At 50.0% G+C, this 17,178-nt stretch overlaps 1 protein-coding gene across 1 annotated transcript in view; it reads right to left on the reverse strand.

Annotated features, from left to right (window-relative positions):
• Positions 1-3,100: 3,100 nt before the first annotated feature.
• LOC140724574 (serotransferrin-like) overlaps positions 3,101-17,178 on the reverse strand; it is a 126,847-nt gene continuing 112,769 nt past the window's right edge. Inside the window, exons 23-25 of the mRNA XM_073039004.1 lie at positions 6,049-6,233; positions 4,494-4,686; positions 3,101-3,327 (exon numbers count right to left, since the gene is read on the reverse strand). Coding sequence (XP_072895105.1) covers positions 3,296-3,327; positions 4,494-4,686; positions 6,049-6,233 — 410 coding nt within the window. The 3' untranslated portion in view covers positions 3,101-3,295. The remainder of the gene's footprint in view (positions 3,328-4,493; positions 4,687-6,048; positions 6,234-17,178) is intronic.

Here is a 17,178-nt window from a genome sequence, read left to right on the forward strand (position 1 = left end):
ATTGGAAGGAGAAGTTGGCAAGGATGACAGCAGAACATCACTCGCTTGAGTTTCTGGGAAAAATGAGGAAAGTGCAAGATAGATGTGTTCCAAAAACAAAGAAATACTCAATGGTAAAATAGCACAACCTTGGGTGACAAGGGAAGCCAAAACTGAAATAAAAGCAAAAAAGAGGGCATACAACTAAGCAAAAATTTGGAAGAAGATAGAGGATTGGGAAGCTTTTAAGAACCTACAGAAAGCAATAAAAATAATTAATTGTTGGAGACAACCGTTAAGGATGAGGTTATGGAGTACTTGGTGGCACAGGACTAGATAGGACAAGATCAGCATGGTTTCCTTAAGGGAAAATCTAGCCTGATGAACCTGTTGGAATTCTTTGAGGAGATGACAAGTAGGGTAGATAAAGGGGATGTAGTGGATGTTGTCTATTTGGTCTTTCAAAAGGCCTTTGACAAGGTGCCACACGTGAGACTGCAAACCAAGTTGAGACCCAGGGTATTACAGGAAACTTACTGGCATGCTTAGAGCATTGGCTGATTGGAAGGAGGCAATGAGTGGGAATAAAAGGATACTTTGCTGGTTGGCTGGGTGTGACTAGGTGGTTTTCTGCTGGGGTCAGTGATGAAACCGCTCCTTTTAATGCTGTATTTCAATGGTTTAGATGATGGAATATATAGCTTTGTTGCCAAGTTTGCAGATGATATGAAGATTTAGTGGGGGGGCAAGTAAAGTTGAGGAAACAGGAAGGCTGCAGAAGAACTTAGATTAGGAGAATGAGCAAGAAGGTGGCAAATGAAATACAATGTTGGAAAATCCATGGTCATATACTTTAGTAGAAGAAGTAATTGTGCAGACTATTTTGTAAATGGGAGAAAATCCAAAAATCTGAGATGCGAAGGGAAAGTAGAGCTTAGGAGGGTTAATGGCACCTAACGGCAACTCCTTTGCTTGCATCTTCACAAACAGCTCTATTTCTATCTTTGATATCTCTATTTTTACCTTTCAGGGTTCCTTTGAAGACCCTGACCCAGAGTTAGATGCTGACTACGGTTCTTTGCGGGAATGGGACCTGCTCTCAGGGATTCACAACTGGCCATTGTTTGGCACGCCAAGGGCTCGGCCTAAGATCTCCGCTCACCTTTGGAGGACTGAGTTTTCGTGGCTCTGAAGACGAGAGGGGATCAGAGGTCGGTGTCCGAGCAGAAGACTGGTGTGTTGTGGAAGATCTAAGGCTGTGTGCCCAGGGACCCGAGACCTTTGGGCACAGAGCTCGGAAAAAGTGACGCAATGGACTATTAACATCGTAAACCAGCGAGTTGTTTGTTATATCTCCCCTCTCGCTGTAAAACAGAGACATCTCTTTCTCACTTTTTAGGGAGAGGGAGAGGGGGAGAGAGGGAGAGAGGGAGAGAGGGAGAGAGGGAGAGAGGGAGAGAGGGAGAGAGGGAGAGAGGGAGAGAGGGAGAGAGGGAGAGAGGGAGAGAGGGAGAGGGGGAGAGGGGGAGAGGGGGAGAGGGGGAGGGGGGGAGAGGGGGAGGGGGAGGGACTGCCTGTGGTATGTCGAATACCGGTTGAACAATATAGACTATGGAGTATTGCAAGTCTGTGTCTTTGCTGTTGCTTTGCTCATGCTTGCGTGCTCAGTGGAGGGTGCCAATGCATTTTTTTGCCAGTGAGGGGAGGGAGGTTTGTTGTTTGCTACCGCTTAATGCACGGGAGGGAGGGGTGCAGGGAGGGGACTTTGAGGTTCTATCATTAAACTGTTGTTCATTCTTTGAGGGCACTCCTCTGTTTCGTGGATGTTTGCGAAGGAAAAGAGTTTCAGGATGTATATTGTATATATTTCTCTGACATTAAATGTACCTTTGAAACTTTGACTTGGGAGTCCTTGTGCAGAACACCCTAAAGGTTAACTTGCAGGTTGACTTGGTAGTGAGGAAGGCAAATGCCATGTTAGCATTCATTTCAAGAGGTCTAGAATACAAGAGCATGGAAGTGATGCTGAGGCTTTATAAGGCACTGGTGAGGCCTCAACTTGAGTATTGTGAACAGTTTTGGGCTCCTCAACTTAGAAAAGATATGCTGGCATTGGAGAGGGTCCAGAGGAGGTTCACAATGATGATTCCTGGAATGAAAGAGTTATCATACGAGGAGTGTTTGATGGCTCTGGGTCTGTACTCGCTGGAATTTAAAAGGATGAAGGGGGATCTCATTGAAACATTTTGAATGTTGAAAGGCCTAGACAGAGTAGATGTGGAAAGGATGTTTCCCATGAAGGGGGAGTCTAGAACAAGAGGGCACAGCCTCAGGATAGGGGTTTCCATTTAAAACAGAGATGTGGAGAATTTTCTTTAGCCAAAAGGGTGGTGAATTTGTGGAATTTGTTACCCCAGGTAGCTGCGGAGGCCAGGACATTAAGTGTATTTAAGGCAGAGCTTGATAGGTTCTCGAATGGACATGGCATCAGAGGTTACATGGAGAAGGCCGGGGAGTGGGGCTGAGGAGAGGAAAAAAAGATCAGTCAGGATTGAATGGTAGAGCAGGCTTGATGGGCCAAATGGCCTCATTCTGCTCCTATGCTTTTGTTCTTATGGAATCATCTCTCCAAGTGGGCTTTGCTGGGTCTGTACTGGAGCAGAGAGCACTTCAGGAGTGGACTTTATCAGAACAGATAAAAGGAGAATCCATTGTATTCATCCAGCACTAGAATGTATCAACATTCTCCTTCCACCTCAGGCTATTTGTTGTATATAGACCATGCCCAGGTTACAAACACACAACTTATGGACATCTGTTAAGATGAGTAAGTTCATATAATATTATTAAATTCATAAGTTCAATGTACATACGTACATTCATTACTCTGAACACCAGAACTAGTTTCCTTTCTCTTCCTCATATTCTTATAATTATTCTTGTAAGTGTTATGTGCTTTTGATGTTATTTGTTAATATGCTGTGGAGCTATGGTCACAACATTGAGTGTTCATGAATTTCCTGACGTATGGACATCTGTGGAAGTGGAACCTGTTTGTTACCTGAAGATGGCCTGTATGCTCCTACAATTGTTGAACACCACAGCCACACAGTTAAAAGAATGATATTACTAATGGAGTTTATTTATTGTTACAGAGACAGAATGAGATCATGCTACATTGTGCTAATGGACTTTAAAACAATTCAGCTGGAAACTGTTTGGTCATTGGTGTACTGCAAATGGAGAACATTAGCCCATCTTCCAGAAGCCAGTAGGTCTCAAACAGGGAACCAAATGAGGTTTGACCATGGCCTAGTTACAGGTGAAAACAAGGAGCTGCAGGACCATCTGCAAAGACAGAGATTACAAAGAGTCATCAACTACTGGTGTGTTGCACTTCCAACCGTTCACTTACAGTAATGTAGGAGGAGTGGATATAATTCAGCCCATGTGCTAGTTCCACCAGACTTTGCGGTCTGGGATGTTCCCTAACCCAACTTCACTTGTCATACTGTGCCCCATATGCCTTCAAATCTTGTCTTAAAAAATCAGAAGTCTCATCGTCCTTGCATCAAACCATACTGAGGATAAGGCCCAAAACTTCTATAGTTCATTATATGTGGGAACATTTCCTAACCTTCTGAAAGATGGTCATGGTTTGTTTATGTCCCACCAACACCATCTCCTCCAGCTACTAATCCTTCCCACCATCAGCAACCAACCTTCCCTGGGTCATAGCCTCACCGAGCTGTGAAAATCGATACTTTTTCCCTACTCATTCAATGCCCTTTATTTCCTCAAAACTCCAATTAAGTCATCCTTAAGTTTATAAGTTCCAAGTAATAAAACATAGGTTATGTAATCTCATTTTAACATTTAAACTCTGAGGTCCTTATTGCTCTCTAGTAATTCTACACTGAACTGCCCATTTATCCTTCTCAATGTGTGGAGCCTAGAAGCATTAACACAACTCTAGTTAGACTCCACCCTGCTCAGTACATAATGTGGTTTTACTTCTTCTATTCTGATCCTCCAGTATAAATTTCAGAATTCTGCAAATCTTTTATGATTATTTTCTGCCCCTATACATTTGATTAAAAGATCTTTAGATTGTCGATAATGTCTGCATTCACCCTGTGGAAAGCTCAGCGGCCAAGATTCTTGTTCTGGCCATCTCTTCCTGTACCTTCAACCATTCTGTCCCCCTTGTCTAAATTAAAATCTTCCATCTAATCATTTTTTATCCACTGCTTTCTCTGGCTTAGCAACCACTTTCATCATCAGCATCTTTGACGTGTATGTTCCGACATGACTGTTGTGATTTAACTACAAACTCGATTTGTTCATTTCTATGATGTCCCTCCCATTCACGTTTTGTTCATGATGATACTACTCCAATGAGCAGAGCAGAGAGAATAACTTGTCTCTTTCCCAGGACTTGGGTATTTAACACTTTCAAGACATGAGTATTACTTTGTGCAACCTCTTGCAATGAAGCGAAGCGGTAAAGTTACCTGCAGGGGCGCATCTGTGGAGGCCTTCCATTGCTGTGACATATCCTTCACCCAAGAGTTCTCTGCAACTTGTGGCCATCACTTCAACCAGACACTGGGTGCTGGATGCAAACAGAATACCCCAAGGATTTAACTTGTTTGTACTGAACATTGAGAACCTCTCTTTCTCTGTCCCATTGCGGCCGTATTTCCTCTGTAACGAGTGGTAACTTGGTTAATACCTGCAGAAGATAAGCTGGCTTATACAAATTAGTCACCGGAATGCGTGGAGGCATTGACACTGTAATGCCCTGGTTCACATCTTTACGGTTATGCTGTAGGCATTTCAGTTAACAGCTCTGTAAGAGCTGTTTGTTCTGTTAACAGCCTGTTTGGGTTATTGTTGAAGATAAGGGATGATGTGGAATGTGTGCCATTCAGTTAGCGGGAGGTTTTCTTAATGAGAGACAATAAGGTTGGGCTTGAGGCTTTTGTTTAAGAGGAGGTGAAGAGAGAAGACACTGGGGAGAATCGGTTGTAGCCTATGATCCAGTGGGAGACCCATTTGTTCGAGATAGATTACGAGTGACGTTGGAAGGTGGTGTGGACGTTCATGCTGACCGAGGGCCCAACGCGTGAGTGACAGAGAAGTTCAAGATGAGCTCCAACTTGTGCATATTTGACCGTTTAATTAGGATGGGCCCTTTTATTTTTGCTGTTCTTTACTAACCCTTTAGTTAAGATTCATAAATATAATTCCTTTAATCGTATGCAGAGCACTGACTGTTATTTTGTGGTACTAATTTGTAACAGGATAGGAAATGACACAGCATTCACACAAACCGAGCTTTGGGGTGGGATCAAGTGCGCTTCAATCTCTAGAGTTGGGTGGGGCCAAAGGTTGTCTTCCCTAGACTTACGCAGCTGAAGAAAACCAAGGTGGTTTCAACACTGAACTAACCATGAGAGTCCACGTCATTCACTATTCTCAGATTCTTTGCAATGATCTGATCTTCCCTCTATAACTTTCTGCTTGCTGATGTGTCCCTTTCCTGAAGATTATTTGTGCCTGGCAGATGGGACATTTATCTGAACGATGTTTAGCCAAAATAAGCTCCACTTGTTGAGGGTTGTTAAAGGTTAGCCGTGGCACAGTTAGATAGAGACAGATTTTCCTTTGCACTGTTAAATCAAACACTGCAGAGGCTTGTGACACAATGGTGCAGCTGGTTGAGCTGAATCCTCAAAGCTCTGGTGACCCATCTTTGATACCGAACACTGATCTGCATACAATTTGCACATTTCCCCTGTGTCTGTGTGGCTTCCCTTTGGGTGTTCCTTGGGAGTGTGGCCCATAAAGAAAAAGTGTGGTTACTGTACGATTATTGTAATTGCATACATGATGGTTGGTGCAAACCCAACGGGCTGTATTACTATGACTTCCACTGGGCATGGGTCAAGCCCAAAGTCCTGAAATACAGATGATTGGACCCCAAATTGTGTTCTAAACTCTTGCAATGGGCAAAGACAGGCTTGAGAAGCTCATGTTGAGCGCAGCTGAAATAAAAGTACTCACTTGCTCCTCTTTTAAAAAACTCAAGACTTGATCCTTCATATCTCTTCGGGATACAACAGTTTGAGCAGGTACTTGAGCCAAGTGACATGTCTTGTAATCTGTCACAGCAGCCTGGGAGCCATTTAGGCACAGAAGCCTGTAATCCCTGGGCTTGAGACCTTTTGCCCAATCCTCCTGCAAATTGCCTTGAAAGGAAAACATAGATTCATTACAATATACAAAGAAGGGGTACACGTTCTAAAAAACACTAAAACAATCGGCCTTCTTGCTATCCAGGTTTGATTACCTCCCTTCAGGAGAAGATGCAGCTGATGTCTCTGACAAACTATCACCAATATTCACCTAGGCAGCCAACGTACTTGACCAGTGTTAGACCACTTCAAAAACGCTTATCATGCTATCCCACACCCGCACTTCGGCAAGTCCGATCACTTGTCTGTACTTCTACTCCCAGCGTACAGGCAGAGACTACATACCACAGCACCAGTGGTGAGGACCATGAAGGTATTGTCAAGGGAGGTGGAGAAGCGTCTACAGGACAGCTTTGAATTGGGGGGGCTGGACAATATTCAGGGGTTCATCTTCGAATTAGATTGAATATGCCATGGTCGTCACCAACTTCTTCGTGGATGAGCATGTACCTTCGAGAACATAGGGGACATAGCCAAACCAAATGTTCTGGGTGAAGCAGGAGATTTGCAGTCTGCTGAGGGCTAGATCTGTGACATTCAAGACCGGTGATCCAGAACGATACAGAAATTCCAGATACAACCAATGGGAGCCTATGTTAAGAGTGAATAAACAATTCCAATTGAAGTTAGAAATGAAATCAGATACAGGTCAGCTCTGGCAGGGTTGACAGGTATTGCTTCCTACAAGACACAACCTAACATCGTGAATGACTGCAATGCTTCACTTCCAGATGATCATGCTTTCAAAGGGAGAATAAAATCACAGCAATGAGGACACCTGCAGTTTCCGGTGACCCTGTGATCTCTGGCTCAGAGGCTGATGTCAGAACATCTTTCAAAAGGGTGAACATCAGGTCCCAATGGTGTACCTGGTAGGGCACTGAAAACCTGCACCAACCAGCTGGCGAGAGTCAATTGCTCATTGCTGCAGTGAGAGGTTCCCACCTGCTTCAAATGGGCAACAATCATCCCATTTCCTGAGAAGAGCAGGGAGATCTGTCTCATTGACTAGTGCCTAGTCGCGCTCACGTTTACTGTGCTGAAGTGCTTTGAGAGGTTGGTCATGGCCAGAATCGACTCCTACCTGAGCAAGGACCTGGACCTGCTGCAATTTGACCATCTCCTCCATAAGTCTACAGTGAATGCAGTCTCACTGGTTCTCCACTCAGGCTTGGACCATCTGGACAATAGCAATATCTACGTCAGGCTGCAGTTTATTGATTATAACTCAGCATCCAACACCATCATACCTTCAGTACAAATCAATAAACTCCAGAACCTGAGCCTCCTCATCTCCCTCCACAACTGGATCTTTGACTGCCTCACCAGGAGACCAGTCAGTGCAGGTTGGAAGTAACATCTTCTCCTCACTGTCAGTCACCACCGATGCACCTCAAATATCCGCGCTTAGCCCACTGGTCTACTTTCTCTAAAGCCATGTCTGTGTGGCAAGGCACAGCTCAAACCACCGTCCATACATTTGCAGATCACAACAGTAACTGTTGTTGCCAGAATTTTAAAAAATAAGCATCATTTTTTGAACTTCACGCAATGTGTAATGCTAGCGCTCGCTGTGCTGGTTAGTGACCATGCTGTGCCATTGGAAAACACGTTCGAGGTCCCGCAGCCCAGTATGGCAGTGCACAGTAGGACCATATTTGTTCTCAGTTATTAACGAGAGATAAGGGAGGCTGTTGACAATTGGAGAGTGCTGTATTGTATGGAGGGGAGGTTGGAAGGCTGATAATTGATGAGCGTTGTATGGCATGAATGGAAAGATGGTAGGCTGATGGTGAGCGCTGTATTACGCTGTGGGAAGGATGGTAGGCTGATAATTGGTCAGTGGTGTATTGCACGGAGGGGAAGATGGCAGGCTGATGGTGAGGGCTGTATTACGCTGTGGGAAGGATGGTAGGCTGATGGTGAGGGCTGTATTACATGGAGGGGAGGACGGTAGGCTGATGGTGAGGGCTGTATTATGTTGTGGGGAGGATGGTAGGCTGATGGTGAGGGCTGTATTACATGGAGGGGAGGACGGTAGGCTGATGGTGAGGGCTGTATTACGTTGTGGGGAGGATGGTAGGCTGATGGTGAGGGCTGTATTACGTGGAGGGGAGGATGGTAGGCTGATGGTGAGGGCTGTATTACATGGAGGGGAGGACGGTAGGCTGATGGTGAGGGCTGTATTATGTGGAGGGGAGGACGGTAGGCTGATGGTGAGGGCTGTATTACATGGAGGGGAGGACGGTAGGCTGATGGTGAGGGCTGTATTACGTGGAGGGGAGGATGGTAGGCTGATGGTGAGGGCTGTATTACGTGGAGGGGAGGATGGTAGGCTGATGGTGAGCGCTGTATTACGTTGTGGGGAGGATGGTAGGCTGATGGTGAGGGCTGTATTACACTGTGGGGAGGATGGTAGGCTGATGGTGAGGGCTGTATTACGTGGAGGGGAGGATGGTAGGCTGATGGTGAGCGCTGTATTACGCTGTGGGGAGGATGGTAGGCTGATGATGAGGGCTGTATTACGTGGAGGGGAGGATGGTAGGCTGATGGTGAGCGCTGTATTACGTGGAGGGGAGGATGGTAGGCTGATGGTGAGCGCTGTATTACGTGGAGGGGAGGATGGTAGGCTGATGGTGAGCGCTGTATTACGTGGAGGGGAGGATGGTAGGCTGATGGTGAGGGCTGTATTATGTGGAGGGGAGGATGGTAGGCTGATGGTGAGGGCTGTATTACACTGTGGGGAGGATGGTAGGCTGATGATGAGGGCTGTATTACGTGGAGGGGAGGATGGTAGGCTGATGGTGAGGGCTGTATTACGTGGAGGGGAGGATGGTAGGCTGATGGTGAGGGCTGTATTACGTGGAGGGGAGGATGGTAGGCTGATGGTGAGGGCTGTATTACGTGGAGGGGAGGATGGTAGGCTGATGGTGAGCGCTGTATTACACTGTGGGGAGGATGGTAGGCTGATGATGAGGGCTGTATTACGTGGAGGGGAGGATGGTAGGCTGATGATGAGGGCTGTATTACGTGGAGGGGAGGATGGTAGGCTGATGATGAGGGCTGTATTACGTGGAGGGGAGGATGGTAGGCTGATGGTGAGCGCTGTATTACGTGGAGGGGAGGATGGTAGGCTGATGGTGAGCGCTGTATTACACTGTGGGGAGGATGGTAGGCTGATGATGAGGGCTGTATTACGTGGAGGGGAGGATGGTAGGCTGATGGTGAGCGCTGTATTACGTGGAGGGGAGGATGGTAGGCTGATGGTGAGCGCTGTATTACACTGTGGGGAGGATGGTAGGCTGATGGTGAGGGCTGTATTACGCTGTGGGGAGGACGGTAGGCTGATGGTGAGCGCTGTATTACACTGTGGGGAGGATGGTAGGCTGATGGTGAGGGCTGTATTACGTGGAGGGGAGGATGGTAGGCTGATGGTGAGGGCTGTATTACGTTGTGGGGAGGACGGTAGGCTGATGGTGAGGGCTGTATTATGTGGAGGGGAGGACGGTAAGCTGATGGTGAGGGCTGTATTACGTGGAGGGGAGGATGGTAGGCTGATGGTGAGGGCTGTATTACGCTGTGGGGAGGACGGTAGGCTGATGGTGAGGGCTGTATTACGTGGAGGGGAGGATGGTAGGCTGATGGTGAGCGCTGTATTACACTGTGGGGAGGATGGTAGGCTGATGGTGAGCGCTGTATTACGTTGTGGGGAGGACGGTAGGCTGATGGTGAGGGCTGTATTACGCTGTGGGGAGGAGGGTAGGCTGATGGTGAGGGCTGTATTACGTTGTGGGGAGGACGGTAGGCTGATGGTGAGGGCTGTATTACGCTGTGGGGAGGAGGGTAGGCTGATGGTGAGGGCTGTATTACGTTGTGGGGAGGACGGTAGGCTGATGGTGAGGGCTGTATTACGTTGTGGGGAGGACGGTAGGCTGATGGTGAGGGCTGTATTACGTTGTGGGGAGGACGGTAGGCTGATGGTGAGGGCTGTATTACGTTGTGGGGTGGACGGTAGGCTGATGGTGAGGGCTGTATTACGTTGTGGGGAGGACGGTAGGCTGATGGTGAGGGCTGTATTACGTTGTGGGGAGGACGGTAGGCTGATGGTGAGGGCTGTATTACGTTGTGGGGAGGACGGTAGGCTGATGGTGAGGGCTGTATTACGTTGTGGGGAGGACGGTAGGCTGATGGTGAGCGCTGTATTACGTTGTGGGGAGGACGGTAGGCTGATGGTGAGGGCTGTATTACGCTGTGGGGAGGAGGGTAGGCTGATGGTGAGGGCTGTATTACGTTGTGGGGAGGACGGTAGGCTGATGGTGAGGGCTGTATTACGTGGAGGGGAGGATGGTCGGCTGATGGTGAGTGCTGTATTACGTTGTGGGGAGGACGGTAGGCTGATGGTGAGGGCTGTATTACGTGGAGGGGAGGATGGTAGGCTGATGGTGAGGGCTGTATTACGTTGTGGGGAGGACGGTAGGCTGATGGTGAGGGCTGTATTATGTGGAGGGGAGGACGGTAAGCTGATGGTGAGGGCTGTATTACGTGGAGGGGAGGATGGTAGGCTGATGGTGAGGGCTGTATTACGCTGTGGGGAGGACGGTAGGCTGATGGTGAGGGCTGTATTACGTGGAGGGGAGGATGGTAGGCTGATGGTGAGCGCTGTATTACACTGTGGGGAGGATGGTAGGCTGATGGTGAGCGCTGTATTACGTTGTGGGGAGGACGGTAGGCTGATGGTGAGGGCTGTATTACGTGGAGGGGAGGATGGTAGGCTGATGGTGAGCGCTGTATTACACTGTGGGGAGGATGGTAGGCTGATGGTGAGCGCTGTATTACGTTGTGGGGAGGACGGTAGGCTGATGGTGAGGGCTGTATTACGCTGTGGGGAGGAGGGTAGGCTGATGGTGAGGGCTGTATTACGTGGAGGGGAGGATGGTAGGCTGATGGTGAGCGCTGTATTACGTGGAGGGGAGGATGGTAGGCTGATGGTGAGCGCTGTATTACGCTGTGGGAAGGATGGTAGGCTGATGGTGAGGGCTGTATTACACTGTGGGGAGGATGGTAGGCTGATGGTGAGGGCTGTATTACACTGTGGGGAGGATGGTAGGCTGATGGTGAGCGCTGTATTACGCTGTGGGGAGGACGGTAGGCTGATGGTGAGGGCTGTATTACGTGGAGGGGAGGATGGTAGGCTGATGGTGAGCGCTGTATTACGTGGAGGGGAGGATGGTAGGCTGATGGTGAGCGCTGTATTACACTGTGGGGAGGACGGTAGGCTGATGGTGAGCGCTGTATTACGTGGAGGGGAGGATGGTAGGCTGATGGTGAGCGCTGTATTACGTGGAGGGGAGGATGGTAGGCTGATGGTGAGGGCTGTATTACGTGGAGGGGAGGATGGTAGGCTGATGGTGAGGGCTGTATTACGCTGTGGGGAGGATGGTAGGCTGATGGTGAGCGCTGTATTACGCTGTGGGGAGGATGGTAGGCTGATGGTGAGCGCTGTATTACGTGGAGGGGAGGATGGTAGGCTGATGGTGAGGGCTGTATTACGTGGAGGGGAGGATGGTAGGCTGATGGTGAGGGCTGTATTACGCTGTGGGGAGGATGGTAGGCTGATGGTGAGGGCTGTATTACGCTGTGGGGAGGATGGTAGGCTGATGGTGAGGGCTGTATTACACTGTGGGGAGGAGGGTAGGCTGATGGTGAGGGCTGTATTACGCTGTGGGGAGGATGGTAGGCTGATGGTGAGGGCTGTATTACACTGTGGGGAGGAGGGTAGGCTGATGGTGAGGGCTGTATTACGCTGTGGGGAGGATGGTAGGCTGATGGTGAGGGCTGTATTACGCTGTGGGGAGGATGGTAGGCTGATGGTGAGGGCTGTATTACGTTGTGGGGAGGATGGTAGGCTGATGGTGAGGGCTGTATTATGTGGAGGGGAGGACGGTAGGCTGATGGTGAGCGCTGTATTACACTGTGGGGAGGATGGTAGGCTGATGGTGAGGGCTGTATTACGTGGAGGGGAGGATGGTAGGCTGATGGTGAGGGCTGTATTACGTTGTGGGGAGGATGGTAGGCTGATGGTGAGGGCTGTATTACGTGGAGGGGAGGATGGTCGGCTGATGGTGAGTGCTGTATTACGTTGTGGGGAGGACGGTAGGCTGATGGTGAGGGCTGTATTACGTGGAGGGGAGGATGGTAGGCTGATGGTGAGGGCTGTATTACGTTGTGGGGAGGACGGTAGGCTGATGGTGAGGGCTGTATTATGTGGAGGGGAGGACGGTAAGCTGATGGTGAGGGCTGTATTACGTGGAGGGGAGGATGGTAGGCTGATGGTGAGGGCTGTATTACGCTGTGGGGAGGACGGTAGGCTGATGGTGAGGGCTGTATTACGTGGAGGGGAGGATGGTAGGCTGATGGTGAGCGCTGTATTACACTGTGGGGAGGATGGTAGGCTGATGGTGAGCGCTGTATTACGTTGTGGGGAGGACGGTAGGCTGATGGTGAGGGCTGTATTATGTGGAGGGGAGGACGGTAGGCTGATGGTGAGGGCTGTATTACGTGGAGGGGAGGATGGTAGGCTGATGGTGAGCGCTGTATTACACTGTGGGGAGGATGGTAGGCTGATGGTGAGGGCTGTATTACGTGGAGGGGAGGATGGTAGGCTGATGGTGAGCGCTGTATTACGTTGTGGGGAGGACGGTAGGCTGATGGTGAGGGCTGTATTACGTGGAGGGGAGGACGGTAGGCTGATGGTGAGGGCTGTATTATGTGGAGGGGAGGACGGTAGGCTGATGGTGAGGGCTGTATTACGTGGAGGGGAGGACGGTAGGCTGATGGTGAGGGCTGTATTACGTGGAGGGGAGGACGGTAGGCTGATGGTGAGGGCTGTATTACACTGTGGGGAGGATGGTAGGCTGATGGTGAGCGCTGTATTACGTGGAGGGGAGGACGGTAGGCTGATGGTGAGCGCTGTATTACACTGTGGGGAGGATGGTAGGCTGATGGTGAGCGCTGTATTACGTTGTGGGGAGGACGGTAGGCTGATGGTGAGGGCTGTATTACGTGGAGGGGAGGACGGTAGGCTGATGGTGAGCGCTGTATTACGTTGTGGGGAGGACGGTAGGCTGATGGTGAGGGCTGTATTACGTGGAGGGGAGGACGGTAGGCTGATGGTGAGGGCTGTATTACGTGGAGGGGAGGATGGTAGGCTGATGGTGAGGGCTGTATTACGTGGAGGGGAGGATGGTAGGCTGATGGTGAGCGCTGTATTACGTTGTGGGGAGGACGGTAGGCTGATGGTGAGGGCTGTATTACACTGTGGGGAGGATGGTAGGCTGATGGTGAGGGCTGTATTACGTGGAGGGGAGGATGGTAGGCTGATGGTGAGGGCTGTATTACACTGTGGGGAGGATGGTAGGCTGATGGTGAGGGCTGTATTACGTGGAGGGGAGGATGGTAGGCTGATGGTGAGCACTGTATTACACTGTGGGGAGGATGGTAGGCTGATGGTGAGGGCTGTATTACGTGGAGGGGAGGATGGTATGCTGATGGTGAGGGCTGTATTACATGGAGGGGAGGATGGTAGGCTGATGGTGAGGGCTGTATTACGTGGAGGGGAGGATGGTAGGCTGATGGTGAGGGCTGTATTACGTGGAGGGGAGGATGGTAGGCTGATGGTGAGGGCTGTATTATGTGGAGGGGAGGATGGTAGGCTGATGGTGAGGGCTGTATTACACTGTGGGGAGGATGGTAGGCTGATGGTGAGGGCTGTATTACACTGTGGGGAGGATGGTAGGCTGATGATGAGGGCTGTATTACACTGTGGGGAGGATGGTAGGCTGATGGTGAGGGCTGTATTACGTGGAGGGGAGGATGGTAGGCTGATGGTGAGGGCTGTATTACACTGTGGGGAGGATGGTAGGCTGATGATGAGGGCTGTATTACACTGTGGGGAGGATGGTAGGCTGATGGTGAGGGCTGTATTACGTGGAGGGGAGGATGGTAGGCTGATGGTGAGGGCTGTATTACATTGTGGGGAGGATGGTAGGCTGATGGTGAGCGCTGTATTACACTGTGGGGAGGACGGTAGGCTGATGGTGAGGGCTGTATTACACTGTGGGGAGGATAGTAGGCTGATGGTGAGGGCTGTATTACGTGGAGGGGAGGATGGTAGGCTGATGGTGAGGGCTGTATTACGTTGTGGGGAGGATGGTAGGCTGATGGTGAGGGCTGTATTACGTGGAGGGGAGGACGGTAGGCTGATGGTGAGGGCTGTATTACGTGGAGGGGAGGACGGTAGGCTGATGGTGAGGGCTGTATTACGTGGAGGGGAGGATGGTAGGCTGATGGTGAGGGCTGTATTACGTGGAGGGGAGGATGGTAGGCTGATGGTGAGGGCTGTATTACGTGGAGGGGAGGATGGTAGGCTGATGGTGAGTGCTGTATTACGTGGAGGGGAGGATGGTAGGCTGATGGTGAGGGCTGTATTATGTGGAGGGGAGGACGGTAGGCTGATGGTGAGGGCTGTATTACATGGAGGGGAGGATGGTAGGCTGATGGTGAGGGCTGTATTACGTGGAGGGGAGGATGGTAGGCTGATGAGGAGCATCAAATGCATTTTCTGAGCATTGAACAGTCTCGCCCAACTTGGTCTGTGACATCAGCCTCTCCCTCCCAAATTACCTCCCCCAACTTCCCCTTGCATGCCGCCGACTGACTTATGGGAGAGAACAAACTCCACTGGGGTAGTAGAAAATTGGAGGGAGATTTTCATTCTAAAGACAGTCCAGAGTGGCAATTTTTGAAGAGAAGGTGTGAGATGGAAGAGGAGGCTTCTAGGCCTAGGCCAACGGACAATTCTGGTCAGGTTAATGATGAAGAACTACAATCCTCGGAGTCACTTCACAGATCTAGTGCAGCAACAGACACAAAAAGTCTGTCATTTTACAAAACCATAAAAGATTATTAACACAACAAATGCACAAAGTATAAGCATTAAGTATGAACAAGACAGTGAATAAATTCAAATTAAAATATGCTTACTGCTGTCTGTAAAACAGTCGATTCCCTGGAGGGCCACACTGCCCCAGGAAATTCCCCACAGTAGGACCCATTAGGACCATTTGCTCCCTATCTAAGGACAGCCAGGCACGAACGTACCCTTGGAAGAGGAGCAGGCAGTCAGTCGGCCCTGGCAGAGCCTTTGACTTACTGCCGCCTAGACCTGTGAATGGCCATCTTGGCCAGGCCCAGGAGCAAGCCCACCAGTAGATCCCCCTCGTTACCCGTCCCCTTCCGTGCTGGATGCCCACACATGAGGAAAGCGGGGCTGAAGTGAAACCAGAACTTGAGCAGCAGCCCCTTCAGATACTCAGACGGGGCTGCAACCTATCACACTCCACATAAGCGTGGTACACTTACTCCTCCCGGCCACAGAATGGACAGCTGGACGGGGTGTCAGTGAAGCTGTTGCACGGAACCGCCCTATGCAACACTTTCCAGCCCAGGTCCCCAAAGTACAGGGGAAGGACCCTGCATGAAGAGGTTTCCACTGGGGACCTCCTCCGCTGCCAGATGGTAAAACAGATCGCTGAGATGAGCCTGATTGGTAGACGAAGGCAAGGAGGTGAAAGGTGTGCAAGAGCAGCTTGTGCAGGAACCGCTTTGGAGTGGCACGGAAGGGCACGGTGTGCATCCCCGTGAGACGGCTCACGTTGTGCGGGACCCTCTCCTGTGCGGTATCCCGAGGCTTGGGTCCGATGAGCAATTCCGGCCCCTCAGGTGATGGTACAGCCTGAACCTCTCCACTTACCCGAGCCCCCTCTGCACTCACTGTGATAGGATGGGGTCCAGTCCCCCTCGCAGGTAGAGGACCGTCCCCCACCAGCGCAAGCACACCCTGTCTAGATGAGACTAGACTCCATACCCTCAACAGCTCTCGGTACAAGCGAGGCAGTTCCCTCAACGTGGTGCGGCTGATGGTGCCCACTGGAAGCTCCATGCCCGCCTGCAGGCAGTGTCCCTGGCGGAGAAAGTGTGCTGCCAGCGTATGCACTCTCAGAGGGTGGTCGGTAGAGCGGTATCTCTGCAGGGTCCTGAGGCAGATGGCCGTCAGCTGGGTGCGCACTCACCCCAATGACTGACCGCTCTCCGCGATTGGAAGACTCAGGTGGGAAACAACTTACAGATGCAGCAATGGCTCCAGGAAAATTGAAAAAGACACTTAAAGGTGCTGATTATTTTAAACGACTATTGGAATCTCAAAACAAACATTGAAATGTTTGAAAATAAAGTCACAGTCAGTAAAAGGGTTCAGGAAGCAAATTTCTGACTAGAGATGTCAAGGTGATACAGTGACCTGTTCCTTTATTTAGTGGGTACTCACTGGAGCACCACTTATTCACACTTCTATTTGCTCTGCTTGAGTCTATCAATGATATGTCTTACTGCTTCTGTCCCTTCACCGACAGTCCATTAAGAGTGGTAAATGATGATGGCAGCCCACAGTGCTTGTTTCTTTCATGTCAGAGCATGGGCTTGGGATAGGAGAATGTTGAGGGTTGGGGGCAGAGATTTGGGTGGGAGTGTGGTGGGGTGGGGAGGAGTAAATCTCAGTAAAGGAGCCAATTATCATAGAAGAACTTGGTGGCTGGGAGAAGATTGGGGTGGGAGAGATCAGAAGGGCAAGAAGAAAGATGGGGAATTAGTGGGGAACAGGCTGCAACCCAGTTGTTCGACCAGCTGGGTGCAAATGGAGGATTAATGGGGAAGGGTGTGAGGGCTTTAGGTTTGTGGCAGCTGAAACTACCAAGGATCTGACAAGGATACAAGAGCTTAGCATAAAGGAGAATCATAGGTCTTGGCAAGTTCTTTGATTCAGGTGTGGATGGGCTCTTAATTAACATTAACATACCTTAACCCTCTGGTTAATACTTGTGTG

Source organism: Hemitrygon akajei, chromosome 3 (genome assembly GCF_048418815.1).
Source record: "Hemitrygon akajei chromosome 3, sHemAka1.3, whole genome shotgun sequence".
Lineage (NCBI taxonomy): Eukaryota > Metazoa > Chordata > Chondrichthyes > Myliobatiformes > Dasyatidae > Hemitrygon > Hemitrygon akajei.